The sequence below is a fragment of the Strix uralensis genome, chromosome 13 (assembly GCF_047716275.1).
Source record: "Strix uralensis isolate ZFMK-TIS-50842 chromosome 13, bStrUra1, whole genome shotgun sequence".
Classification (NCBI taxonomy): Eukaryota; Metazoa; Chordata; class Aves; order Strigiformes; family Strigidae; genus Strix; species Strix uralensis.
In genome coordinates this window covers 2,264,176-2,291,971 of record NC_133984.1, presented here as the reverse complement: position 1 = coordinate 2,291,971, position 27,796 = coordinate 2,264,176, and the positions used below count along the sequence as shown (strand labels likewise).

Here is a 27,796-nt window from a genome sequence, read left to right as displayed (position 1 = left end):
CACGTAGAAGGTGAGTAGGGAATGATGGCTTACTGCCCCTCCTGATAATTGAGATGCTTTAACTCACCTTGCAAGAGCAAGTTCAAAGCCAACAGCAGTACTTCCCACAACACACTGAAACGGTGTAACAGAGGATGTTTAGAGTGTTGGCATTTTTCACAAATCTGAAGCCCTAGGTGTAAAACGCATCAAGCCATTTAATTCGGGATGGCACGGAAATGCATGGCTCAGGATGTACCTTTATCACCAATTTTGGGACGCTTGGAGCGGCCGCAGGGGAAGTGTCACTCCGTGCTCACCCCGTCCTTCCGCTGCTCTCCAGACCCCTGCCCGCAGCCAGCCAGCCCTGGGTACGGCGTCGCCTCTTACAGTCACAGAATCATCTCACTTGGAAAAGACCTTGAAGGTCATCTAGTCCAACCACTAACCTAATTTCTACGGTATTGATCATCATGGGGATGCACACGTGAGCAGTTCAGTTATACATATATACATATCTTAGATCTAGAACTTTATGTATCAGTATCTCTCCTCAAAAAGTTATGAACATACTTTGCGTTTTTTCCTTAAGGACTCCTAACATCTCACTCTGTGAAATGCACTAATAACTCACTTAAGTTGCTACAGTTGCTCTAGACATACTTTAAGTGGCCCTCAAATGCTACAAAGCAAAACTTACTGTTCTTAATGTCTTTATAAACGGGAGCTAAAGCTGCTGCCAGAAGAAATAGTTTTTATCTGCTGGTGCCTCCAGGTTGTGGGCGCACAGCACCCAAAACACTCACACCACCGTCCCACACGTTCCCTTCCAACCCTACGGCATCTGTGCTTTGCGGTTGTGCTTTTTCACTGCAGGCAGAGCGGCTGCTTCCCCGCCGACGCTCCCAGCACTGCCGGGCCCGCTGCTGCTGAGGGACCCTCCACGCCAGCCCTCACGGCGGCCGAGCCCGGCAAGCGGCCGGTCGCGGGGAGCTGGTAGAGCCGCTTGAGGGAAGCGGAGGGAGCGGGGCCATGGCGGCGGAGCGGGGGGGAGCTGACAGAACCGGCCGAGGGGCAGGGGCATGGCGGGGAGGAGGGAAAGCTGAGGGAGCGCGCGCACAGCCCCCCCTGAGGCGCCCAGCGGCCGCGCGCGCTCCCGCTCCCGCTCCGTGACCGGCAGGCGGCGCCCCGCGCATGCGCGCTCCCGCCCCGGCGCGGCTGCGCGGAGCGGACCGGGGGTGGCCGGAAGCCGGAGCCGCGAGGACGCCGAACCGGGGAGGGGGGGCGCAGCGCCGGTTGTAGCGTCGCGTTTCCGCCGCCCGGCCGGGCCGGAGCGCCGCGGAGCCGCCCGTCGCCATGTCCAACATGGAGAGTATCCTCGGGGCGCGGGTCTGGGCCGTGCGCCCCCGCGGTGAGGGGCGGGGGGGGGGCTGGCGGCGCGGAGGCCGTTCCTTCAGGAGGCCTGGCGGGTGTCGGCCCTCACGGGGTTGGGGGCCAGTTGAGGCGGGAGCCGGCGCTTCTGGGGTCGGTGCTTGCTTGGGGGCGGCAGGTGAGGCCTCTCCGCCCGGGGAGCAGCCACCGGGTGCGGTGGGAAGGGGGAAGCGAGTCCCTTCCCTCATCGTGGCGGTGGGGGGGGCAGGGGCCTCGCTTCAGGGGGGCCTTCTCCAGGAGGGGGAGGAGGAGGGTTGAGGGGCTGGGTGTGACTGAAGGGCGCTGTGCTTTCTGAATTTGGGGATTGCCCCCCCCCCCCGCATGGGTGGGGGAGGAAATGGGAAGCTCAGATTTTCTTGCCAACCTTAACTGGGGAGCGAGGCGGGGGGAAGGCGGTGTCGCCGCTTCCAGGGCTGTGATGCACGGAGGGACAGCCTAGTCCCTGAGGCACAAAAACCAATTTACAGTGTAGAGCAGCGCAGTTTGTGCAGCAGGGGCGTCTGACACGCCGCACATCCAGTGCTGGGTGTAAACTGGGGTGCTGTCAGCAAGGCGAACTCATCAGTTGTCCCCCAAACAGCAACCACGGTCAGCTGAACAAACCCTGGTGTTGAAAACAAGTTATGCACAGGGAAAACCCTTATGGGCAAATTTAAACTTTCTTGCTGTATCTTAACATAACGGGGGCAAAAAAGGCTTAAAGGTTGCAGAGGTCTTGGGGTGGTTGAGATGTGCTGGCAGTGCTCGGTGTTGCCGGTTGTTGTGGGAGTGCTGGGCAGGTGACTCTGAGTCACCGTTAATGGTGGAAGTTTAGTTTCGCTTGGTTATGGCACGTTGAGAAAGACGCTTCGAGGGAGGAGCTAGTGTGTGCTCGTCATGGGGTGGAAGAGCTCTGGAGGTGGCAGGGTGAGCTGTTTTAATGTCAAAAGTAAGTGCCTCGAGTGAGTAACTGAGGAAGTTACTTCGAAATAAACTGCTCTGAAATGCTGTTTCAGTGCAATTGATGTAAATAGTTGGTGCTGCGTTTCACACAGTTATTCTGGTCTCTGACCTGAAGTCTACTTCAATGAACAATCTGAAAGTATTTTCCTGTTTGGTAAATGACCTAATCTGTGGCTCAGTGCAGTACACATTGCTGCAGAAAGGGGTGATGACCCAGATTTTAAAGGAAAAAAGTACAAATACAAGCAGTAATTTTAGTTAACAGCTACCTTAATGAATATCCTAGATGTATAGCACAGCTGTTACCTTTTTGTAGCCTGTAACAATTACATCAACAGGCTTCCTAATGTCTTCAGGTTGCTGACAGAGCTCTAAGATGCATGGCTGGACTTTAAAGGAAAACAAACACTTCTGGAATAATTTACATACTTGAAATATTAAAGAACCCTTAAGTACCTCATAACGTTTAGCTTTATGTGCTTCCACTTAACTGTTAAGCATCTGAATACTTGCTGCATCTTCCTCTTGGGATATCAAAAGGTGGCGCAAAGGAAGCCTCTAAAGCTTTGTACTTCCGTTTTGTTTGAGAGAGACTGATATAACTTGGAAGCTTTCATCAACAGTGTTTTAAGAGTATGGGGTTTTAATTGTTATTTTTACAGCACATACTTTATTCTCTGTCAGTAACAGTTTAATGCTGTCACTCAAAGTCACTATGAAGGCTTGTTCTACTGTCTTAGAGCTTTCAGCTTAAGCAGGACTTGAACTTTTTGCAAAGTTTCTCTTGCTGACTTAAGTATTCTTTCCCCAAAAGTCAGATGACGGAGCTGGCGGTCCCCTGGAATCGCTCCCATCACCCAGGGCTGGGAGGGGTGCTCTGTGAAGAAGCTGCCTGAGGGATTTAAACCCGAGATCACGCTGTGGCTTGAAAGGGCAGCCCTGCCTTGTGGTTTGTACCCGGGCATGGTCAGCCAAGCCAGTTTGCTGTTATTACACTGCTAATTTGTCTTGTTATTCCTCAGTGGCTTTTTTTTTGGATGGGGAGGTTCCAGGCAGGCCAGTAAACTGCTCTTCATTTCACTGGGAGTCGAGGGCTCGGGGTGTGTGAGTGAAAGTAGCTGGCAGAGTAGGGCTTTCAGTTCTCTTGGGGGATGTTTGGTTCGTTGTATTTATCAGTCTGAAATAGGTCTGATGTTAAAAGGAACCAGTTCGGGATCTGAATTTATTTTTTATGACCTTGCATCTTAGAACCTAGATGGTAAGTGGGATTATAATTGTAAAGCAGCTTGGTAGGTCTCCTTATTGTGTGAATTTCAAGGGCTTACTTAAATAACATTTTCCAAGTTTAATATCACTAATGGGGAAACACAGTATATGCTAGATTTGGTAGTACTTCGAACAGGAGAGCAATATACTAGAGTGAAAGGATTGAACCCTTAACTCATGCTGCAGAACACCTGTTTAATTTGAAGTTTGCTGCAAAGGAGCTCAACAGGAACTCAAAAAAATGTGACAAAGAAGAAAAGGCTGAGAAAGCTAAAATTAAGAAGGTAAGCAGTGAGTCTGAAACAAACTCTTTAGATCTGTTTACATATTACAGCAGGAAAATATCTGGTGTTTTTACCATTTTCCTGGTGTGCATGCTAATAATACTGTGGTAGATGCTTGCGATTTAAAATATAAGGCTATAAATCTTTCCTTTACTAATAAATGTGAGGATACATTCTTGTGTATCCTCTTGTATGGCATTTGCTTCCTGAGAAGATTGTCTTGTATGTGTTTCATTACAGATTGTTGTTCTCAAAGTTAAAAATATGTAATCTTAATGTTTCTCATCTTGTGTTAAAAGGGCTTATGAAAAGAAACTTTAAAATAGTTTTGGTGTCTTTGAAGTAGTAGAGAGAGAGAGGCTAAATTTATTTGACTGTATTTTTGTCCATGAGATACAACCATACCAACTGTATCTGTGTTTGGGTCTTGATAGTGAAAACATCTTTAGAAATGAGAAAATTACATTTCTGTAACTTTGTAAAACCTCCTACTTGAAGTGCGTGCTAGATGCCTTGGGAAGAAGTTAGGGGTTCACATTCTGAAAAAGTTTGAGAAGTATTGGAGGAGTAGGAAGGGGTTTATTTTCTCTTTTAATAGAAAAGATACTGTGATGAATCACAGAATCATCTAGGTTGGAAAAGACCTTGAAGATCATCTAGTCCAGCCATAATTTATGCTTATTTGAAAAATTAAATAGGCTATTGAGAAATCATTTACAGGAGCAAGGCAGGTTAAAATGCTTTTTTCTTTTTTTTTTTTTTTTCAACAGGCAATTCAGAAGGGTAACATGGAAGTCGCACGAATACACGCGGAGAATGCAATCCGCCAGAAGAATCAAGCCATCAACTTCTTGCGCATGAGTGCCAGGGTAGACGCTGTAGCCGCCAGAGTTCAGACTGCAGTGACAATGGGCAAGGTAAGCCTGTTTTCACAAATCTGCTGCAAAGATGAAACCCGTGATCTTCTTGGAAGTGACTTAATTCTGTCTGTAATGAGCTGAAAAGTTTCAGTTTTGGTTTCAGATGTAGCCAGTAGTAAATCGAGTGCTGGGATCCCCTGGCAGCTGGTCTTTACTATGTTTTGTAGCTTATAACTTCTGTTAGCTGTTATTACTCATGCCTGTAAGGATACAGTGTGTTTTGCAGGTTATACTGTTAAGATTATTTTGCAAAAATAGTGCTCCCCTTCCGAAGACATAAAGTCATGACATAGAAGTTGTGATTCCAGAAATCTTTTTTAGCTTGGGTGGTTTTTTAAGGTATGCTACTGCTCTTCAGCCAGAGAGTTTATTCCGCCATGTGATCTGTATACCAAATATATCCCTTAACTTTTGACAGGTCTCAAGACCCACAAAAGGTAATGCCGTATACACCTTAGGTTTTAGTGAATTTCAGCTCAGAATGTATATTTGAAGTCGTTGAGTTAATTTATAGAATTTGAAATTATATAAGCTCTAAGAAAAAGTGGCGTTCTAGATGGCAATAGCGTGTGCCCTACTGTTTGATACTGTAGAAACTCTGTGGCTAGCGATAAGAGAGCTTGGTAAGAAACTGCTTGTTTTTCTTTCTTCGTAATGATTTTCCTTTACTTCATTTCAGGTAACGAAGTCAATGGCAGGAGTAGTTAAGTCTATGGATGCCACACTGAAGAGCATGAACTTGGAAAAGGTAAAGAGGCTTACTTTTCTTGGAGCTGCACATCAGAAGCAGAAAGGGCAATGGACAGACATTGTAAAAAGGGAGGTTCCAATCAAGAGAAAAAGTTTTGTGGTAACGTTGGTAGATCCTGGAACAGGATGCCCAATGTGGTTGTACAGTGCTCAGAAATGGAGATGCTCAGAACTTTGACCAGGCAGGGCCCTGACCAACCTGCTGGAACTGCAGTTAGATCAGCTTCAAAGCTGACACCGGGAGGGGAGGGGGACAACTTCTGATCTCCAGGAGCCACTTGGCCTTGTAGTGTGATTCTGTGTTTGCCAGTTGAGATATAGTTCTCATCTGCAGATCTTTGATTTCACTGGTATTTTTTTATAGATATCTGCACTAATGGATAAATTTGAGCATCAGTTTGAAACACTAGACGTTCAGACACAACAGATGGAAGACACAATGAGCAACACTACTACACTAACGACACCACAAGTAAGAATAGTAAATTTTTCTTTAAAAAGGTGATCTTAAGTTGTGTGTCTAAACTGTATGGAAATGCCTGATTCCCTTCTTTCTGCCCACTTTGAGACATAGCAGCAACTGGAGCCTTTTCACTTGTGCTTTGTGCTTCTTTGTGATGAAGAGACTATTTCAAATCAGTCACAAGTACAGAGGATCACATAGATGTATTTTAGTCTGTTTCACTCTTATAACAGGATTATTTTATATTACAGCTTGAAAGCTTTAACCCTCCTACTGAATCAGCAGCGTTTTGATGAGTTCTTAATGAGTTCTGAACCAGAAGATACTACATCGTTAATTATCGAAGCAGAATATGCTGTGAGAAAATCAGTAGTTCTAACTTGCTGATACTAACAAAAGGACAGTAGTCACCAGCAAATTAGTAGTAGTATATGCAATGAAAAGGTAGTTAGCTACCTACTTGCAATTTATTTACTAAAATAAATCTTTAAACAATGCTTAGCATAGTTAAGAATTCCTAGCAACTGTCCCTTTGTGCTATTCCACAAGGAGCTAAACGTGCTATTCCAAGGGAAGTTTTGTCAGAGAGAGAAATTTACTAGAGATTGTGCTTTGTAAATAAAATAAACAAACTAACCTAAACCCAAATCCAATAAATCAAATCTGTTGGAGATGGGCTTTTTTCCGTGTTGTGCAAAGCAGTGTTTTAGCAGCTAGTAATCAACACTTGAAATACTCAAGTATATGTTTGGGGTTTTTTACAGGTAAGTTTAATTCTTTAGAAGCATTATTTCAGAAGCTAGAGTTCAATTAATGGGATTTTAACAGGCTGAGCACCTCTACGCATTATTTTTGAGTTCATACAGGGCCCTCTGGTGGTTAAGCACAAAAATGCTCTGTAAAAGGTCTTTAAATCAGTTTTGTTAAAATATTTTCTGTTCTCTCAAGATTTAACAGAAGAGGTTGCCATAAACTACAATATGCAACAATCAATTTTGTTTTCTTTACTCTAGAACCAAGTGGATATGCTTCTACAAGAAATGGCAGATGAAGCAGGGTAGGTAAAATTTTGAGTGACTATTTTTTGAATAAATCCTGGTTCCAGCAACCCTTCCTGGTTAACTTGAAGGTCAGATACCCTTGTTTTATATGTGTCTCTTGGAAGCAGAGAAGAATCACCGTTTTCCTTTCACCTCTGGACATCACTCTCGTAGTTAAGTTGCCAGTATTTCACTCTGGTTTTACTCAAAGCTGCTGTGAATGTCAGGATGCAGGGGTGGTTGTGCAAAAGCCTTAAATCATACATCACTTGTCGTGTCAGGATGGCGTTTTATTATTTACTTGGATTAGCTTTAGCCTTAGCACTCCTTGCGATATTTCTCCACACTTTTCCTCTTTTTTCCCCCTCTTACCACATTAAAACTTCCTGTAGTTCTGCTTTCACAAGCTAGACGTTGTAAAACAGTTCATCGTGATATTTAAGCCTTTGGGGATATGCTGAATTATTTCAGAGAATTTTCCTTGCCTTCTTGGTGATGTATAAGATGGAAATGTCACTCCATTGGCTTGAGGATAAATACTTTTTACAAATTTTTTAGTAAAGCACTTTTTTTTACGAGTGACCTTTTTGTTATTCGTATGTATGCCCTGTCTGATACATCTCTGTTAAACAGCAATCTTCCTCAGTCCTGAGTAAGCAGAATTCATTTAGCTATTGCTAGTTATAATATATGATAAGTATATATAGTTGTTGTCTTGGTAATGAGTCAAATTTACTAATTAACTTGTCTAGCTAGCTGGAGTACAGCATTCATGGGATGCTGGTGGCCTCATGCTCTCTCAGGGTTCCTCTGCTTGTCAGTTACTGTGCTTCTTCCTTTAGCCATGTATGCCTGACTTGGGGTTTTTTGTTTTGTTTTCTCCTGTTAGTCTTGATCTGAACATGGAACTACCTCAGGGACAGACAGGTTCTGTTGGTACAAGTGTTGCCTCAGCAGAACAGGTAAGCGTTGCATTCAGTTGCAATCAGTGTTTTCTAGAGAAATATGGTATGGGAATTAATGCTTCGCTTGGTCAAAACAGGCTTGCTAAATTGTAATTAGATTTTATCTGTCCAAAAGAAATAGCGTCTAGTTAAAACAGTCTTGCAGTCAAAATAATTTTAACAGTACATTTGTCTGCTTAGTAAATCCAGAAAGTGTAGATGTTTCAGGTGTACTTTTTGCATGGTTATTTCACAGAGTTCCAAAGAGCTGACTCTTCTACCTACTCCAAATTTAATGAACCCAGCCATTTCCCATAGCATACACAAGACCCTTGGGGTTTTTTTTCCCCTTTAATGTGTGAAAGGTCTCGCGGGACTAGTGCAAAGGATTCCACGTGCACTCTAGGTAGATAGCTTAGAATTTCTTGTGCATGGGCAGATCCTGATGTCAAGGTTGTGCAGACCTGTTGGTGAGTTGCTTTTCCCATTCTAGGGGAATATATTTGAGGGAATGGAAAGAGAACAGTTCATTTCTGTCATCCTGTCTTTGTGGAGAAGGCTTTAGTGAGTCTCATCTTAACTGACCAATCTTTGGGAAGGCCCAAGTACCCAACATTCTTTGAAAAGTTCAGTTTCACCTTGTACCAGGCCCCCTAAAAGAGTTCGACCTGCTGCTCCCTGGCTGTAGCAGTTCAGCTGGATACCAGCCTTGGTCAGTCAAGGCTGCATCTGAATAAAGATGCAGTTCTCCAAGAGCTGATTTGCACTTGCAAAGATGATACATTAAAAAGAAAACCCTAAACCAACCATATCTCTACTTGCTGTGTTCTGAAACTCCTTCCTAGGTACCCACTGCTGGAGATAAAATGGCTGCACAGACCTGTGGTCTCACCTGGTACAGCCCTTCTTGAGGTCTTGAGCAAATCTTGTTAAGGCTTGTACATGAAAGAATTTCACATCCTCTGCACATGAGATTGCTTGACTGTTGCAGAACATTGCAAAAATTAATTTTCATGTTACTGATAGCCAGTTTCTTTGTGTTTTACAATTCTGCAGGATGAGCTGTCACAGAGACTGGCCCGCCTTCGTGATCAAGTTTAAGTTAAACGGAGCTGTGGTTCTTTGTACGTGCTTTCAAAACACCCTTTCTGTACCTAACCCTTCACTACACTAGAAAGGTGTATGCAGTATGGCTTCAGTGTTTGAATATTTCTAACATAGGGTGCTTCACTCCTAGCTTGCTACTCTTTCTAAAATACATGGAGTAACCCAAAAATGTCAGCTCTTTAATGTCCTTTTCTGTACGTTTTGAAGCTGATATATTTTTTTGCAAGCTTTTTTCACAAAATCAAGTTGATATTCTAAGTCAGCTAGTAATGTTGGTACATTCTAGCTAGAAGAAAAGCCGTGTGTCATTGATATATATTTTAAATTATGCAGTGATTATTTTTTTTTTTTTAAATTATGAGAACTGTTTATGGTTGGAGAACTGATGTGTTCAGTTCAGATGATTGTTGTAGATAACTTTCTTAGGCAGCCAAACTTCTGAAATGTGCAATGGTGGACAGTGTGAACTTCATGGAAAGTATGCTTAAAACAAATAAGGGGACTTCAGTCTGAATTTTTTAGTCTTTTAAAGCTATGGTAATAGTGCTGAAATTGGTGATTTAGTTGAAAAATGAGTTCCCAAAAGCTGTTTTCATATAATTGGGAACTTGTACTGTGTCATCCCTTTAGTACAGGAGGAATAAAATCTATTTTTCAACTCTCTGTCAGTTCTGTTGAGTATTGCAGCTTGCTTGTTGTGTAACATCAGGTGCTGTAGCTTCTCCGTTTTGCTTTCTTCTCAGTATCCTGGGTGCAGGCAGTGATGCCGCTCACACCTCCGTTCTGCCAACATCTAGTTCCTGTTCACAGGGGCCTCATGCTCTCCATTTTTATAGATTCAAGCTGAGAAGCCTTATATGAAGTAACTGAAGCCTGCTTTTCTGCACTCCTCCTCACTCCATCTTTTTGTCACTTTTTTATATGTAAAAACAAGCCTTGTGGTGCAGTTCAGTGTTCTTCCATATATGAAAAATACAGAAGTGCTCTTCCTCAGGTTCACATCTTCACAGTCCTCCCTTCGTGGGTCGAGGTCCCAGCCCTGTCTTCTCTAAGCAGGGCACTCCCTTAGCTCAACTCTTCCTCCTCTGCACCTCACAGCAGGTGGGGTGTGGATAAGCAGCGTAGGCCAGCTCAGTCAAAGGGAGTTCTGCTGGATTAAGAACAGCCACATTTATTTTTTAAGGTATAATGTTGCTCTCTGCAGATAAAATGCCATGATCTGTAATACTGCAGTTGTATGGAGAAGCTGGTTTGTTTTAGTGATCCCTTTCTACCCCTGCACAGTAAGAGAATCTGCTGTCTGCGTTCAGTAGCTTCAAACTTGCTGCAGTTGTGAAGTAAAGAAATGGTTGTAGAAATTTGTAGCTGAGACTACTTGTGATGTGTTGTCATAAACAGTGATGTTAAAATTCTTTGACTTCTTGGGCTCATCTTTTTGTTTTCTCTTTGTAGGGGTGAGGAAAGGTGTGAAGCACTAGACTTGGAATTAGTTCTTAATTTGCTGGTGTTCAGGATCATGTGGGTTTTCCAGTGGTGGGGAAATACTTAAGTAAAAAAATACTTCACTTTTTTAGTCAAGCAGAATTTTTTCAGTGAAAATGCTGAAATGTTTCAGAGCAGTTTCAAACTGCATTTTGAATGTGTTACTCAAATCACTTTGAAGGTTTAGCAGAATGTTACATACTGAAGTATTCAAGGCTACTGTAAAAATAAGGAAAATAAGATAGACAAAACAACCTAAAATGTTGTGGAATTGTCTCTCTCTCACTGGCAGCCTAAACTAAAACAATTTGTTTAAAATAGGGTCTTTTCACTTGTTTACATTTATTTTCAATGCAGCTTTCTCTCAAACACCTTGAACGTTCTTCCTGTAAATTGCAAGGTGTTTAAAAAACATGTCCTCACAGCTGTAGTCTTGGTACAATTCTTTCAAATTATTAATAAAACACCTTAGGAAGGGGGCTATATATGACTCTTTCTTTTTTTTTTTTTTTTTGTCTTCTCTGGCTCCTTCTGGACAAAACATAATGGTATATCTATGCAACCAGGTTACCCACAACTGTGGTAACTGCTTGTGTGTGTGCCTTTGCCTTGCTGAACTTACGTCATTTTTTTGATAGTCAGTTACTTCATATCACGATAGGATTGGAAACTTACTGTTGTGTAATAAATCCACATCTGAGTTTACTTTGTGGCTGCTTGTTGATGGAGCTGTACCATAAAGCACTGAGGTTTTCAGTTTTTGATATTAGACAACTTCAGCTAGCTTGCCTGGCTTATTTTAATGTTAAAGATTATGCTGCTTTTAGACTGTTCCTGGCTATTCTTCAACTATTTGAGGGGGTAGACAGCAATTCTGAGATCCCGTGTGTTTGATTTTCGGAGTATGTTGTCTTGCTGTGAGCCTTGGGGCTTTGGAGGAATTTAAAAATAAAGGGAGATGAGACTGATTAGATTGCTGCAAAGTAAATGTTAAATAAGCTTATCTGACTGGCTATACACAGCCTGTTTCATAGTTTTGATCTTATCCCAGGCTTGCTAACTCCAGTACCAGAATAGATTTCCAGTATCATTTTTTAAAAGCGATTAACAAACATAAAGGCTTGATTGACATAATTAATGTACCTCTGTGGGACCATGATACAAAAAGGTGAGCAGGCTTAGCTGACTTGGGGTAGAAAGACGTGTTTGAAACAAAGAATTTTTGCCCTGCTGACTTTACTCTGAGAATTGCTGCGTATTACAGCAGGACCAGGATTTTGTACTAGCTGCTTCTGTGTACAGAGCTCCTGCCCTCTCCTGGGGAGAATTTATTTCTCTCTGGAAGCACTTGTGGATGAGAGCTGGCGTTTAGAAAGTTTTTAACAGTTACATTTTTAATGTATATGTTTTTCTCAAGTCTTTTGGAAATGCTTAAAACTGGAAGTTACTCTTAGGGCAATATTTGAGTTTCACATCCTTCCTCCATTCAGGCTCTCCTCAAAACATTTGCTCTTTTCTGAAGAACTGGCTCCTCACTCCTACACTGCTGGTGTTTCTCCTCAGTTGACTGTGTGTGTAGAAGTTCATTTCATGTTAAATAAATGGTATGTGCTTTTATGTAACCTTATTGGCAGATAATATTTCAATATTTATGATTCTGAGCAGGCACATCTAAAGTGAAACGTTGCTTGAGATGTGGCAAGATGCTATTGCTTGACATTTTTTTTCCTCGGTTACTAAAACTGCTAGTGTACGGTAGCATTAGCCTTCATCTGAATTCCAGAAAAAGCCATGAAGAGCTTCAGATGAAAGGAGAGGGAAGGAAAGGAAGAACAAGAACTTTCTTGGTTGCAATGGGATAAACTGATCAAGTCGCCTTTGTGGAGATCCTCAGAGCCAAAAAATAGTGAGATTTTGTTAAATATAATCAACAGTTGTGTACAGAAATAAATTCTGAAGCTGGTGACGTGTATAGAGAAGAGAATAATTTTTGTAGCTCTGGTAGAGTTCATTTTGAAAACTGCTTTATTGTACGGGACAATTTGTAAATGTAACTGCAAGTGGTAAATAAAATTGTACAGACACGTATTTCGGATGTGTTCCGAGGTTATATGGCTGTTGGCTGGCAGGGCACGGTACCTGGATAAACAGGCAGATGTCATGATGTCATCAATATTTTTCTGTGAGAATATAGTCAGAAAATTATATCTTTGTGGAGACAAAATCAGAAGAAAGTGGGTATTATTGTGAAAGATTTGGGACAACAGCTTAGGGAGTGATTAAGTATAACAACATAAAATATTTTAAATTTTTTTTTTTAAGATGTTTAGTGTGGAATGGAGTGTATCCCTCATGTTTAAACATCTGAGAGAGTTTCCTCTCCTTACCATATCCAGTAAGGGGTCGTGTGGAAAACTGGCAGGAGCGTGGTTTGGAGTTTGTCCTCCCCAGAGCTGAACACTTCCCGGTTTTATTTTCCCCTTCCATTGCTCTTTGGGAACCAGCAGAGGGAGCTTCAAGCTTTGTTTTTGCATAGGTCCTACATAAATTACTATTTTTTTTTAAATACTTAAAACAAAGAGGACTTTCACAGAGCCCTCACTAGCTGGTTGAAGGAACTGTGTCTCCTGTGGAACATTTGTTTCTGGGCAGTATCGCGTCTCAGTAGGACGTGCCTGTGTCAGGGCTTTGATCCTTGCCTAAAAGCTGCTCTTGCAGGAAATAAAACCTGGAAATATGTTGCACAGGGCTGTCAGCTAATTTGTGCCAACATCTAGCCATTGGTGCTAAATGCACTTCAAAACGTTTCTTTGCTGTCTTCGGGCTTTAATTTTGAGAGCTACTGTTAAGAGTGTGATAGCAAATATCTTCTTGCTTAAAACTTGTTTTAAATTGTTTAGTTTTTAGTTAAGTCCTCTTGGGTTTCTTTAGCTGTTGTTCAGGTTTTGTCCTGTGATAATTCTGTTTTATACAGAAGGAAACGCACACTGTGTACTGATGGAAAATTTTAAGAGAAGATTTCGTTTTCTTACTAGAAGGGTTGCCCATGTTGAGATTTGATTTGATGAAGTACTCGCTTTGGCGTCAGGATTCTCCCTGTCCGTGTAGTGCATTGCATTTTTTGTCTTTAGCGTTAGCATTCAGCTATTGCAAAGGCCTGGTCTGAACTAACGGCAGCATCCTGCTCAGTACTTTCTTTTTTCATCAACCAATATTTTTTCAGTGAAATCCCAAGAAGGGTCAGTGGCCTTACTTGTATCGGAAGCAGCTCTCTTCATTACCATTCAAATAAAGGAAAAGCCTGATGTGAACAATCTGTAACTAATTTCAAGTGCCAATGGAGCCTTTTTAACTTGGAAGAAGATGCGGTGAGTGAGTGTTACAGGCTCTCACTTGACCTTTACTACTCTTTATTAAGAAAGTCATGCTGAATCAGCTGTGATACACCATTCGAGATAGAAAATCACCGGGCCATAGGATCCCAGCTCCTTCCCCTTCTTTGGAATGTCTTCCAACGGTGCCAGCTGCTGTGAGGAGCAGCCAGAACCAGACCATCTCGCAGCAGACAGGCTGCTTCCAGGCTCTTACCTAGACAAGGGTGATTCCAGAGGATAAAAGTACTTAAGTATCACCCATTTCTAATCTAAAAGGTGGTTTACTGTTGCCACGACCTGTGCATATTGCTTAGGATATTCTAAACTTGTTAGTTCTAAACTCCGAGTGAAACAATCTTTTTGTGACTGTCTAGAGCAATAAATGTTACATGCCAACTAATATGTGTATCTGACAAGATAATAATCAGCTTAATTTAATTTCCTTGCTATCTGATTCATAATTCTTTATTACAATCAATTTCTGTCAAAATGAGCTGTCAGGGAGAGTAAAACATTTTAGAACTTCCTTTAAAGCCACTCAATATTTTTTTATTTATTTTTTTAAGAATTCTTTCCTTTCTCAAAGATTAGTTTAACATAATCCTGGAGTCTATACAAATTATTTCACTTTGTTCTTATCACAGCCAAAACTTTGTTTCTCTTGCTACAAAATGGGTTAATACTGGAACCATTAAGCTCTATTGCTGTTGCTGGTGGTTTTTCAGCTCCAAGTACTCATGTGAAGCCCCACCATTTGGCTTGAAATGCGTAGTTGAAGCAGGCAGGCCCGTTCAGAGTGTTGTAAATTAGTTCCAGTCTCCAGGAGACTGCTGTAACTAACTGATATGACCTGGAAGTGGATAAAGTTCATAACAGTAAGATCAACTTTTCCTCTAGTAATTTGACAAATAGAGCCTTTTTTTTTTTTTAAAGTTCCATGTAGGCTACATACCCCATTTATTCTTTTGTGATGGGCATCGTTTCCGCACTGAAGTGGCAACGATTTTCCAGATTTCTGCTGATTTGTATAGCAGGTGCCTTAATTTATTAAGGCCAGAAGAAGGGAGAGATTCAACAGGAACAACAGAAAAAAGGGTTCCTGGCAGCAACCGTACATCAAAGTCGTTCCTTACCCAGTTACGTTGCTGTATTTGACTATCGCTTAAAAACTTGGTGCCTCTGTACAAAAGACATACTTCTAACAACCTCTCTGCAGAGATAGTTCTAGTTAAGGTAGCAGAAGTATGAATATATATTGGTGGTAATTATTACATGTAACAATGGCACTGCTTTTTCATCCAAATATTTTTAAAAATACATTGTACAGCAAAGGTTAGTACTTGCCAAACCCTGGGTTGTCTTGTGTATAGTGTGTTTAAAGCAGCAAATATAGAATATTCCGGGTTCTCTTTCAAAGGTGGTTTTGTTGGAGTTTTACGATCTCAGCCTGTGGTTAGAGTATTAAATAGACCAGGTATTCCCAAGCTCTTCATAAAGATTTATGATGATGTCTGGGAAATCTGGATGTTTTCTCGGGATACTATTTACCGAACAGCACAAGTATTCCTCCTCCTGCTCCATAAAAGACGCGCAGGAAGGCCGGTGGTTTGCGGAGTCGCTGGATCTCATTTATTTTCTACAACCACACAGAAATTGGGAAATCTCAGTGTTTGGGGCTCGACTCTTGCAGAGTAAGTTGATGAAACAGGACCTGTGCAATGGTAGCTGTTAGAAACTCCGCGTTTCAGTGCTTAGTTAATTTTATATGGATAATTTTAGGTGGTCACTGTAAGTAAATACATGCTGCTTTCTGTACGGGCAGTGATTTGGGGAGTTTCTTTGTGCACCTCTGCTCCCAGCCCCTTCCAAACTTGCATCCCATCCTTCCTCTCCCATCCCTGCCACCGACAAGTCTGTTGGGCTCTTCAATAATCTCACCATGAATGTAAACTCACCAGCAGTGACTCAGGAGAGTCCAGTCTCCTATTTATTCGTGCTCTAGGGGGATGTGAACCTTGGTCTTCAAGGGTGAAAGGTTGTGGGATGTGTGTCTTGTTTACCTGTGCTTTTCAGATAATGTTTGCCTTTAATCTATTAAGCAGACACACCATTTTGTCCGGTGGCGTACAATGGGATCGCTAACATGCTTAATTACTACCAAACCACATATGAGTGACCGACGCTAGCAGACGAGAAGAGTCAGAGTGCGGTTTGTCAGCCAGGAGGGGTTCAGCAAGGCTTCCCCCACCTCCCGTGTTTAATAGAAACATCTTTTAACAAGAGCGCTGCAATCTGTGCCTGATTTATCCACAGCTTCGGCGGTGGGTTAAAGTCATATTGGATGGTTTTCATATGAACCCTGAGTGATGGCTAAGGGGAAACCAGGTATTTACAAGTAGGAATGAGGAGATCCCAAGCTACCAATGGACTTGAAAATCCAAATTTTATTCTTTTGAACTTATTTAAAAAAAAAAAAAATGCCTATAGATGCACGGAGTTAATTCCACCACTGTAGCCACTGCTGCCTTTCAACACTTTCAAGGCTTTTCTCTTTACTGCAGCTGTTACACTTAGGCATTTGCATGTCGTTGTGTACCAAAGAAGACATTTGGACTTAATTTTTGGCACTGCTGCAGAACTATTGTATACATTAATCAGCCAAGGTATATGGCTCGGTACGTGCTACGCCAGGGCTGGTTCACAGACACAATAGGATGGAGAAGATACAGCAACACAGCTGCTAAACATATTTACCATTGCATAGTTAGTCACACTTGTGGAGTTTTAATTGAATTACCTTTGACAGTGAACAGCAAACCTGGTGGGTGATCTACTAAATTTAACTGATGAATGGGCTCCCTAAAATCAATTAGCATCCAGGGCTGTGAGCATGAACACATCCTGTCGCTCTGCGGGGACCGGAGCGGGATCAGAATGACAGCAGCAAATGTGAGACAAAGTGAAAGCATGCATCTCCTGCCGCTGCTGACCTCTGCTACCCACATGAAAGAAAAACAGGAGGCTAACAGGAGCTGAAAGAATCTGACAGTAAATCATTTAAGCTCTGTTTTGCAGAACTGATACAGGATGCTTCTAAACTGCTTGATTAATGCTGGGTAGTATATTAAAAGCAAGACGTGGTGGGGCAAGAAGGCTGCTGCCGAGTACCAGCTCTGCCTCGGTGCACCGAGCTGTGAGAAATACCGTCTATTTGCTTTATTATTTTTTAGATGTTCAAGGTAGTGGGTAGCTAAGAGAAATTAGCTGTCTTTTCTTTTGCTACAGTGATGGGGTCCTGTCTGTAGCCACGGAGAAGCCCTCAGTCTTCTGGATGGTTGGTTGTTATCTGAATAATCAACCGATGGCAAAATGCAGGCTGGAGGTTCCTCTGACCTTTGCCTCCGCGCAACCCGACTCCACGCACCGTTCAGCCGGAGCATGTAATGAGGTACAGATGCGACAGATAGGATAATTGAATACACACAGATATTTGAGGGACTTTCAGGTTGTGACAAACTGGTGAAGGCAGAAAACTCTTGATTGGGGGCTGCTGTCTTTGGGTTTGGGGGTGGGTGGGAAGAGGGGAGGAAGAGGAGCAAACTGCGCGTTACCCTTCCTTTCACCTTGTTTTGCTGGACGACCAGATTAAGTGCTTCCTCGGGAGTACATCTATATGCAAACACTTGATTTATTTGCTTTGAATATTGTCTTAAGTGAAGACCCAGTTTGGACTATACCACATGTGAATTTTACTTCTTTTTATTGCTGAAATGAAAAGAAAATGTGTTGAGTTCAGTGAAACCCATACTGAAACCTGTCCAACAGCCCTTGCAGACACTTCCACGGGAGACTGCGATTCAAAACCTTGTTTTCTCTGGGGAGGTTCCTCCCCCGTGTCCACCTTCCCAGGCTGGTGCCCTGGGTACCACCTTATGGGATGTCCTGAAGTCCATGTAGGGCACAGGGGGGCTTTTCTTTCCTTGCCTTCATAAGAGGATAGCATGGAGAGTGTATTTTTAAGCAAAATGGTATTAAATAGTACTACTTAAGGAAATTTCTCAGGGGCTCTGGCCCTCATGCACACCAGGCAGTGCTGGCAGAGGTGTCTCCAGGTAGTTGTTGGAGGTAAATAGGAGCACTGGGCTGGTGCTGTGTCCTCAGCCAAATCTTCATCTACTCACCCCGCGTTTCCCATGGGATCTGGGAGCCTGTCCAGTGTTAGCTTCTTGCAGGGTTGAAGTCATCCCTTCCCTCAAGGTAGACATCACCTTGCAGCACTGGCACATTGCTCTGGGAAAGGACAAAGCCAACAGCTCTCACTTGATACTTACTGAGAGAGAACACGGAGTCAGGAGGACGCAGTTCTGGCTGAAGGTCTTCTTGGGCAGTCCCAGGTCTGCACATCGGGAACACATCTTGCCTGAGAATGCAGGTCCCCGCAGCCTCAGCCTGGTCTTAATGCCAGTTGGATTGAAGCCAACCAGAAGGTCTCATCACCTCCTAACAGCCAAAAACTCATCTGAACCCCTGGAGTTGTGCAGGCAGAAGGTGCAGCACCATTGCGACTGGGAGTGAATGTGGGCACGGCCACCGCGCTGAGCTCGTACAGAGAAATAATTCCCAGCATCTCTGCTGGGGTGGGAAGTGATCTATCCCCACCTTGCACGGAGGGTCCAAACCTCATGGGAGACATTTGACTGCAATCTCTCACAGCTGTGGGTGCCTTCTGAGCTGAAAATCTCTTGTGAGACTTGGCATGTCTTATACCTGGCTGTGGCGTTGGGAGAAGAGTGTGGTGTTTGGGCCAGACCTGGAAAATCCTCAGCCAGGGAGATGAGAGGAGATGGGACGAACACCATCGCGCTGCTCAGGAGCAAGGCCTGGAGCAACACCAGGCTGACTCCAAGTGCTTGACCTTTTTTTTTGCAAATGTGACCTTTTTTTCCTGTAAAGTGCCAAAAAAAAAAAAAAAAAAAAAAGAAGAGGGTGATATCCAACATGCGCTGACACTCTGAAGTTCTATAGAAATTACATTGTGCATAACACAAACATATTGTTAACTTAATTAATTTATAAACAAAGGGCTACTGCCCATGTGGACCCACACAGAACGTCCGGTGCTGTGTCCTCAGCACTTTCTCTTCTCCTTGCTTTCCTCCTTTTGGAGCCACCCCGAGGTTTCCCTCCAAAACCTGGCTGCTGGGTCGGCTCCTGCACAGCCCGAGACAAGGCCGTGCTGACAGCCGTGCTGCAGAGTTCAACTTCAAACACACCATTTTGTGGCCCATCCAAGTATTTGGCTTCAAGAGGAATACATGGGAACAAGGCTCCAAACACCCGGATCAATCCCCTCAATAAGATTTCATGCATTTTCAAATGGTATCCGTCTTGATTTGGAAAACAAAAAGCAAGGAAAAGACAACAGCTAAAAACCTTTCCAGTGCACAAAGTGAGAAATGTGGCTTTAATTTAGACAACTAATCGCTTCCAGCTGAACCAGCCATTAAAAACAGTTGAAGAATTACAATGTAAATAGATTAATGCAGACAAAGCAACATGTGCGCTGTTCCATGTCTTCTTGTTACCTACAAAATACTTGGGCAGTGACACACTGTTAGTCTAAGCCACTTGTTAGGTTCTGTGCTAATCAGCTAAAATTAAATAAACATGACTGATAAAAATGACTGTTGTGTTTGAAAATTGATGCACCAACAGAATTTACTCCAGGAGATAATTACAGATGATTAAGTAACAAAGAAATAATTCCTACAGCAAAGGGGGAAAGCCCGCATTGCAGGGAAGGGGCACGTCTTCGTGTGCCGTCCCTTTCTCTTGGAGGGGTGAGCCAAATCTGCAGGAAGGTCTACAGGTGGGCAGAAACCCTGAAGGAGCCTTTCTGCCCTGGGAGTCCCCAGTGACAGACTGAAAAAGGGCTGGAAAATCACTATTATGTTGTTGGAAGAGCACATACCTCAACTGTACCTCCAGCATCCCCTTTTCCCACCCAGGGGATTAATCTCTTCGGCTGGCCTTTGAAGTGCAAAGCATTGCATAGAAGTGCTCACAGGTGAACCATGTAAGTGATAAATATGATATGTTTCTAAGTAATAATGTTAATTTAAAGAATTAAGCCGATTTCCTTTGTCATCAGAATGAGAGTAGATGAAGACTCATCTTCTAAAATGGAAAATAGCCTTCAGGTAGTCTTTTCTAAATATTCATTCTTGGAGCAATTTATTATTAGAATGATAATATTGACTGGAAGCCTAAGAAAGGGAGTGTTTTCCAAAATAAAGAATAAATGTGGGGGGTTTTTTACATTATTTTTCTTCTCCACAAGGCCCGTTGGTAGGAGCTTTGTGGTAACAGAGACATCCAAATGGCTGCCCGGCTGACAGACATAAATACATGAAAAGTGTCATTTGCAAAGCGTGGGATCATAACGATGAAAACAAAAAGGCCCTCAATAGTCACAAATGAACTTTTCTTATTGCCTATAAGGCAACCTGCTCGTCAGGGGTGTGAGGAGCACGGTACGGTGGAGGAGTCGTGTTTCGGGTTGATGCGCTGAGGGATCTGGTGGAGTTGGGAACGGTCAGTGTGAGGTTCATGGTTGGACTGGAGGATCTTCAAGGGCTTTTCCAACCGAGATGATTCTGTGATACTGTGATTCTGTATCCCGGTGCTGGGCTCTTACAGGACTGACAGCCCACTGAGGTGGGTATTTCCAGAAAAGCTCTGTGCAAAATAGACTTTTAACCAAGAGGCCAACACCCACCGCTTCTCTCCCTAACGCCTTCCCAAGGGGCCCGCTCATATCTCAACGATGGGGGTACGATGCGTACGTGCGTCTTCCTGCAAGCCCCGACGGCAGTGTTGATCTCCTGTGTGCATCGGTGCCGGTTAACGAGGCGCATCCAGCAAAGCTCAGGGTACGTGGTTTCCGTGAAGCCAAAGAGCTCTGGCCTCCTGGAACAGCCTGAACATCCTCCCAAAAGCTTGGCTCCAGCAAAGCATTCACAACCCAGCTTACGCTTACGTACAAAAATAGCAATTCTTTGCTGCCCTAGGACTCTAATGTAAAGGCGAGGAAGGTAAAACCACCATCTATTAATTTTGCTGGTGTGTTTTAAAAATGCTGGCTACAGTCAGAAGGGATGTCACCAGGCCTGCTGTGAGGACCGAGTCCCTAATCAGTGGTGGGAGACTTTAACGAGACATGTGTTGTTGTTTGCAGGAATTGCCTGAGTGCAGCAGACGTGAAGTAAGTTGTTTATCACGTTTTACTCTGACAAATGGAATATTTTGTCACAAGGAGCCGTGTTATTAAGCTGAGTCCTCCGCAGATCTTAACACAGGCATTTCTACATAACTTTTTCACGTATTTTCTTTAGCACACTCATATCCTTTAGTATCTCACCGAAACACATGTTCAAGTTGAGATTAGCCCCTATGAAATGAAAATCACTCAGGGTGCGGAGAGGGAAGTGGAATATTATTCTTTATCCTGAATTGAAATATTAGAAGCTGACTTCTGAATTATACTCTGGGGTTACCGAGCTATAATTGAGATTGAAATTGGTCCGCTATTTTTGGTACAGCCTGGAAAGCTCCGAGTCTTATTCCCATTTGTGCCGGTGGAAATCCCCACCCATCATCTCAAATTCTGCTCTGCCTGCACCTTCGGGGTGAAGAGTGCCTCCCTGGCTCCTTCCTCCCCAAAATAATGATAAATGACAGCTAGTCAAAATTGTAGCTGGCTGCTGCTCCTCACCAAAGAGGCGAGAGGCGGGCGAGAAGGGGCTTCTCCCCTGAAAGCTGACTGACAGGTGGGGTCAGGATGGGGGAAGCATTTGCTGGACCCTGTCAGATCACAGGGAGCTGCTGACAGCTCGCACCGCAGTTTGCTTCCTTCCCCACCGTCGAGATTTATGCTGCAACTTGGAGAGTGCTAATTAAACTCTGCCTTGCTTAGAGCAGCCTGGAAAAAAAAAAAAAAAGAAAAACCACCTCAAAATTAGAATGTGCTCCTTTAAATCTAATTTTTTGTTCTGCAGGTGCTATCTAGAGGTGGTTCAGTTTCTCTGGAGGAACAGCTAGCAATACTTCCTAATGCTTCAAGATTACCTCATTGCCCTCTACAACTCCCTGAAAGGAGGGTGCAGAGAGGGGGGATGAGTCTCTTGAGCCAAGGAACCAGCGCCAGGACAAGAGGGAATGGCCTCAAGCTGCACCAGGGCAGGGTCAGACTGGCTCTTAGGAAGTATTTCTTTGCAGAAGGGGTTGTTGGGCGTTGGAATGGGCTGCCCAGGGCAGGGGGGGAGTCCCCATCCCTGGAGGGGTTGAAGAGTCGGGTTGACCCAGCGCTGAGGGATCTGGTGGAGTTGGGAACGGTCAGTGTGAGGTTCATGGTTGGACTGGAGGAGCTTCAAGGGCTTTTCCAACCGAGATGATTGTATGACTCTATGAAAATATTAAAGCACAGTTGATGTGATTTTGCATTCCTCAACCCAGCGCCGTTCAGCAGCAAACAGCATTTCTCAGCAGATGATTAACAATCAGCCCAGAAAGTTCCTTATTGACCAGGACAGGTGATATCGGGACATGCCTGGTGTGGGATGGGTCTCCTGCACTGCCTGGGCTGGCCAAGGCAGAGCTGTACTCCAAGGAGCTTTTGGTTTCTCATCCAAGTGCAATGTAGAGAGTGTCAAAAGGACACAGACACTGGGCATGGCCTCCCGGCTCTTCCAGAGCAGCAGGAATCCCCCAGGAATACATTCCACGGGTGTATTACAGCCAGTATGGTGCTTATATGCTGCAGTGGGAAGGGCAGAAGAGCTTTCCGAAACAGATTAATCACTGGATTCATGGTTATTAGGAGACACTTTCTTTGGGACTGTCCTGCCATTAGCAGCAAGAATTGAACGAGAAGTTAATCTTAAATGAATAACTCATGGCAGTCAGACTTTATAATCTTTTAATTTGGTGCATTAGAAGCTGAAATAGTATGATATGTCGTGAAATGGCAACTTTACAGTGAAAAGGGGCAGAGCACGACGGGCAGCTAAAAAAAGACTGAGTGCACCGACGGCACTGATCCATTACCCCGCTCTGTGACTCCCTCTGAGCGGAGGGTGCTGAGCTCCCGCTCTCACCTCCGACTCCAGGAGGAAAAGAGGAGCTGAGATCACTGAAAAAACCCTTTACTGCTTCAGTCCTGTACTCTTTTGTTGAAGTTACTGTCTTTTGGCTGTATCCTGGCCAGGCTGCAAATGCAAACCATCAGCCATGCTCAGGGCAGGTTTGCTTCACCCTGCCCTTGCAGAAACCAAGGCAAGGTTTCTTCCAAACCTGCTTCTGGTAATTTATACTTCCACACCAAAGAAAAAGCCAAAACCACTGTGTTTTAGCTCAATTCTGCTCGCACTGGGCTTGATTTTGGACAGTGCTGAGCATCTGCAGCCCAGGAGCAGCTGTAGGGTGACACCTGCAAGGTGGGATGTCACCTTGGTCCGGGGTAGTTGTCCACGTTTGCAAGTGTGATGGAAAAAAATCATGGAAAGGTGGGGAGGAAGCAGGTCCTGCTTCTGCCTTCTGCTACAATCCTTCAGCATCAAAATGGTTCAAAGCTAAGCCGAAAGGAGACAAAAAGGGCTGCGATGAGGGGAAACGAGATGGTGTGGGATTTCCCCAAGGAGCTCCTTGGTTTGCAGCAGGAGCAAAGCAAAATACAGAGTGAGATTAACAAAGCAAAACAAATGGAAAAAAGAAAAAAAGAAAAGGCAAATGGTCTGTGATAACCCAGATCTCATTGTTAAATGTTATCGGTGTCTACAGGTTACTGGAAAAACACAGGGGCCAGATGGCAGCCCCTCGCCAGAGCAGGGCTGTCTGCTAAGGGCTGCAGCAGTGGCAGCCCCGGTGCTGCCCGGGAGGGAGCAAAATTCCTCCTTAAATCTCAAATCCAGATTTGGGAGCTCCCCACAAAGGTGCCCTGGCAGCACGATGGATGGTCCTGGCCCCCGCATGGAGTGATGATGTGAGGAAGCCGCTCCACTCCCCCCCCAACCCCGGCTTTCTCCATTTGTGCTTTTGATGTTATTTTTCTGATTGTTTTTTAAAACTAAATTTGCTCATGCGAGTGCTGGAAGCCAAAGGGAGGTAAGGTGCAAACCGACCCTGGCTGCTTTCAGCAGTCCTTGCTCTCACCTTGATGGTCATTCAAAACTTTTTTTGCAAAATGCCTCAAAATCCATAGTGGTAAAACCATGCAAATCAGAGAAATACTCATCTCTGGGTTCCTGTGTCACAGGAGGTAAAAATCCTCTGTGAAAAATCAATGTTGTAAGCTAAAATCAATGAATTTTAACTTCAAGCTTGCATTTCAAAACCAAAGAAAACTTCTTCTTTAACCCTCTGAACAAACCAGTTTTATCTTTTATTTGCTAGAACTGTGGATAATTATCTCTCAATACCATCAGTGCAAAACAGTATCTTAATAATAAATTGTTTCCAGTACTTCGGCAATGAGGTGTGTTAGTATGGTGGGATTGAGATGCTGGGAGGGAGGCAAGAGGCACAGAGCTGGAAACAAAAGTGCACTAAATTGACAGATAATCAATATTAACCAATTAGTGAAATGATGGATGGATTTAGTCATGTCAATGAAGGCTGTTAATGAAGTGACAACGCTATTGTGAAAACCAAACTGACAGGTAGAGCTGACCCGGTCCTAGAGAAGATGTTGAATTATTTTTCTTTCCATCATCTCTGAGGGAAACAGCGCTCAGTGCGCTGTGCAGGAAACAAAATGCTACCGAGGATGCTAAGGTGCTTTTTACACGGTAACTTTAAAATATCAGAGCACAGGACCTGCATCCCAGCCCTGAGCGTGCCACGAGCGGCTGCTGCTGAAGCCCCGGGAGGGAGCCTGCGTGCCGGGGTGCAGAACCATGTGCATCCATGGGAAAAGAGTTTTTTCCTCAATAAGGGTTTGGGGTTTTTGAGGGGGCTGGCTGCAACCTGCAGGGACCATCCAAGTGCTGGGACATCCAGCCCTGCGGCACCAGGGAAGGGGAGAGCCGTGGTCGGTGGGTGGGAGAGGAGGAGTGGGACGGCAAGGATGGGGATCGTGGTGGTAGTGGTGACCTCCAGGGGTGAAAATCACCTCAGTTGTGTTGGGAGCACTGGAAACAGGCACAAATTAAGGACATGCCAACCCTTAACACTTCTGATGCACTAACACGGTGCTCAGACTGCCCACGGGGACACGGAGGGACACATGAAACAAATTACCAAATTGTGGTTCTGCCTCCCTGGCTTCCCACCCCCCATCCCGGCGCCGTCCCCAGGCTCTCCGCGCCCCGAGGATCGATTTGCAGACACATGTCAGCGAGTCGCCTCTGCGCAGCCCCGGCATTTCCCGGCAAAGCTGCCTGAGCGGCGTGTGTCTGCCGGAGAGAGGTATCCCCTTGCAAGGAAAACACGGGGCAGGTGCACGTGTTGGGAATAGAGCCCTTCAGAATTAACAACCTGAAAGAATTTGATTTAGCTCAATTTATCGATCGGTGCAAACAAGCAAAAAGTATGTTGGGTTGAGATGATTAAACACAATGGGGTTCTTTTTTTTTTTTTTTTTTGAAAGTGGTGAAAAATACCAAAGGCATGACCGAGGAATTAATATGCAGCTTATAAACACACTGCAGGGAAAAGTCAAGGGGAAGCAAACAAGACCCAAAATAGATTTATCTCCAAATGTCCTGTGAAGCCAAGGAATCCGCTGATATAAACACAGGAATTGAAACTGGCCACATGAAACAAAGCTCCGCTTTCAGTGGCACCTGGGGATGGCGAGATGGAAGTAATTCCTCTTTAATGAAGATATTGTTATGTGTCTGAGGCTTTCGGCAGAGCAGCAATCTCCGCTGCCTGGGAAAAGAGGGGATTAAGTTACAGCCTGGCTCTGCTGGAGGAGAAACCCCCTGTTTTAAGCAAAACCTTAGCTGGCGTTATCTGTTTAATGTGTTGCACGCCATTTGCAGCATAAACATTTCCAGTTCATTTTAATTTCATATCGTAGGAGAATAATAAAGACAGCAGGGTTATTGGTCGCAGCTGCATGAATGTGGCAAATGTAACTTGAAGAATTATTCTGTCAAAGAGACAGAGCCAGATATTATTGTTTTTTCCCTTACAGTCTTGCCAGCAGTTAAATAGGGGATTTTATTAAAAATATTCATGTAATTAAAATCTATAGTCTTGAAAGCCTTTATAGGAACTGGAGTTAAACCAAAACAACACATTTACATTCAGATGTTGAGGTTTGTAACAATATGACGCTGCCTTCAGTTAATATAGCAAAAAAATAAGGGTTTTTAACTTCAGTCTCACATTTTAAAATTTAGGTAGCTTTGAAACGTGCAGTGACTGATATAGCTTAAAAGGCCAACCTTTCTAGGAAATATTAAATTTGGTTATAGAAGTTCATTAGTTATGATCTAGGTGACTGGGGTGTCCTGAGAGGGAGAAATGAGTTTTATTCAGCACACGTGTAGTTTTAACAACCAATGCCTGGGTTTTCAGCCGTTGTCCATCAGCGTGATGGATTGTCCTTCCCTCCTCTCACTTCCCAAACCCCAACCCCGGCTGGAACTGAGAATTTTCCCAAAGTGAAGGAAATACCCCTGGTGAAAAGCAGACCCAACAGCCACCCAGAGCTGTTTCTTTTTTCTGCTTTTTTTTTTTTTTTCTTTTTCTCGAAGCTTTGTCCAGTAATAAACAACTGTTTCAATCTGCTGCGCTGATCAAAAGAAATTTTTTAATCAGTCCCAGGCAAAATATCATGCTATTATGTTATCACTGGAGCAAATCATCAAAAATACAAAACAAAAATATCAGTTTAATACGCTCCAGATCAGGAATGTCTTGCAGAAACTTGCCTTCCTCACAGGTGTGTCCTATTTTAAGAAAAAAAAAGAAGAATTAAAGCACGGGGGCTGGTGCTGGGGCGAGCGTGGCTGTCAGGGCAGAAATGCTGAGATCAAAACTGACCAAGCCCAATTACTGCAAATAAACCACTTGAAATGCTTTCTCCTACTCTAGGGATGTTTTGATTAATTTTTTTTAAACTGACAAATTATCTGAAAATCACTCATCTGTGTTTTCACCTGCTGTGAAACAAATCCACGGGGAGAGCTGTGGGGACACTGACCCAGTCCCTGCTCCCTCCAAACCATGGCTCTGGCTGGTGAGAGATGAATCCCCACAGAAACCCAGAAGCTTCCCAGTTTTGGAGACAATTTTCCCACCGGGAGCCTGAGCGGGGTCTGGATCTGACGCAAGGAGATGGGAGCCATCAGTGGATGCAGGAGCATCCTTGCCCCGCCAGCCTGATGTGTGATGGCTAGCAGAGGTACTTGCCATCTCCAAAAAATTTTGGCCTGAGCAGAGCTGGATCTCATTTCCATCCTCTGCTCTGTTCTGTGTCCAGGAGACCTACCCAGTGAAATTCCTCCTTTTTATGGTCCACGGCTCCAGCTGCGCAAATGATACTTAAAAACAATTTAAAAAGAAGTGACCTTTCGGTCATTTGGGAAGCTCAAGTTTGGAGCAGGGTGCTGTGGCTGTCTCGCCAGCCAGACCTGGAAACTCCTCGGATCAGCAGCTGATGGGATGCACTCTCAGATGGACCTTTCACACATGTTGGATCAAAGAACTCCTGAGTCTCCATAGGGTCTTCAAAGTGGTGAGAAAAGCTGGTCAAAGGGGAGAGGTCCAGATTGGGACACGCAGCTCTCAACCACCCCCCAAAACCC

The 27,796-nt window shown here is 43.9% G+C and overlaps 1 protein-coding gene across 4 annotated transcripts; it reads left to right on the top strand.

The window, feature by feature from the left end:
- Positions 1-1,202: 1,202 nt before the first annotated feature.
- CHMP1B (charged multivesicular body protein 1B) lies at positions 1,203-19,665 on the top strand. 4 transcript variants are annotated; one of them, XM_074882255.1, is made up of 9 exons: positions 1,203-1,351; positions 3,805-3,902; positions 4,673-4,819; positions 5,502-5,570; positions 5,937-6,044; positions 7,049-7,092; positions 7,965-8,037; positions 9,076-9,143; positions 17,268-19,665. In XM_074882255.1, exons 1-8 carry the CDS (start codon positions 1,336-1,338, stop codon positions 9,118-9,120), a joined length of 600 nt encoding a protein of 199 aa, XP_074738356.1. In that variant the 5' UTR covers positions 1,203-1,335; the 3' UTR covers positions 9,121-9,143; positions 17,268-19,665. The 4 variants fall into 4 exon arrangements, with proteins under 4 accessions (XP_074738356.1, XP_074738355.1, XP_074738354.1 ...); XM_074882254.1 differs by lacking the exon at positions 17,268-19,665 and adding an exon at positions 12,099-12,696; XM_074882253.1 differs by lacking the exon at positions 17,268-19,665 and adding an exon at positions 9,870-12,696.
- The last annotated feature ends 8,131 nt before the right edge of the window (positions 19,666-27,796 follow it).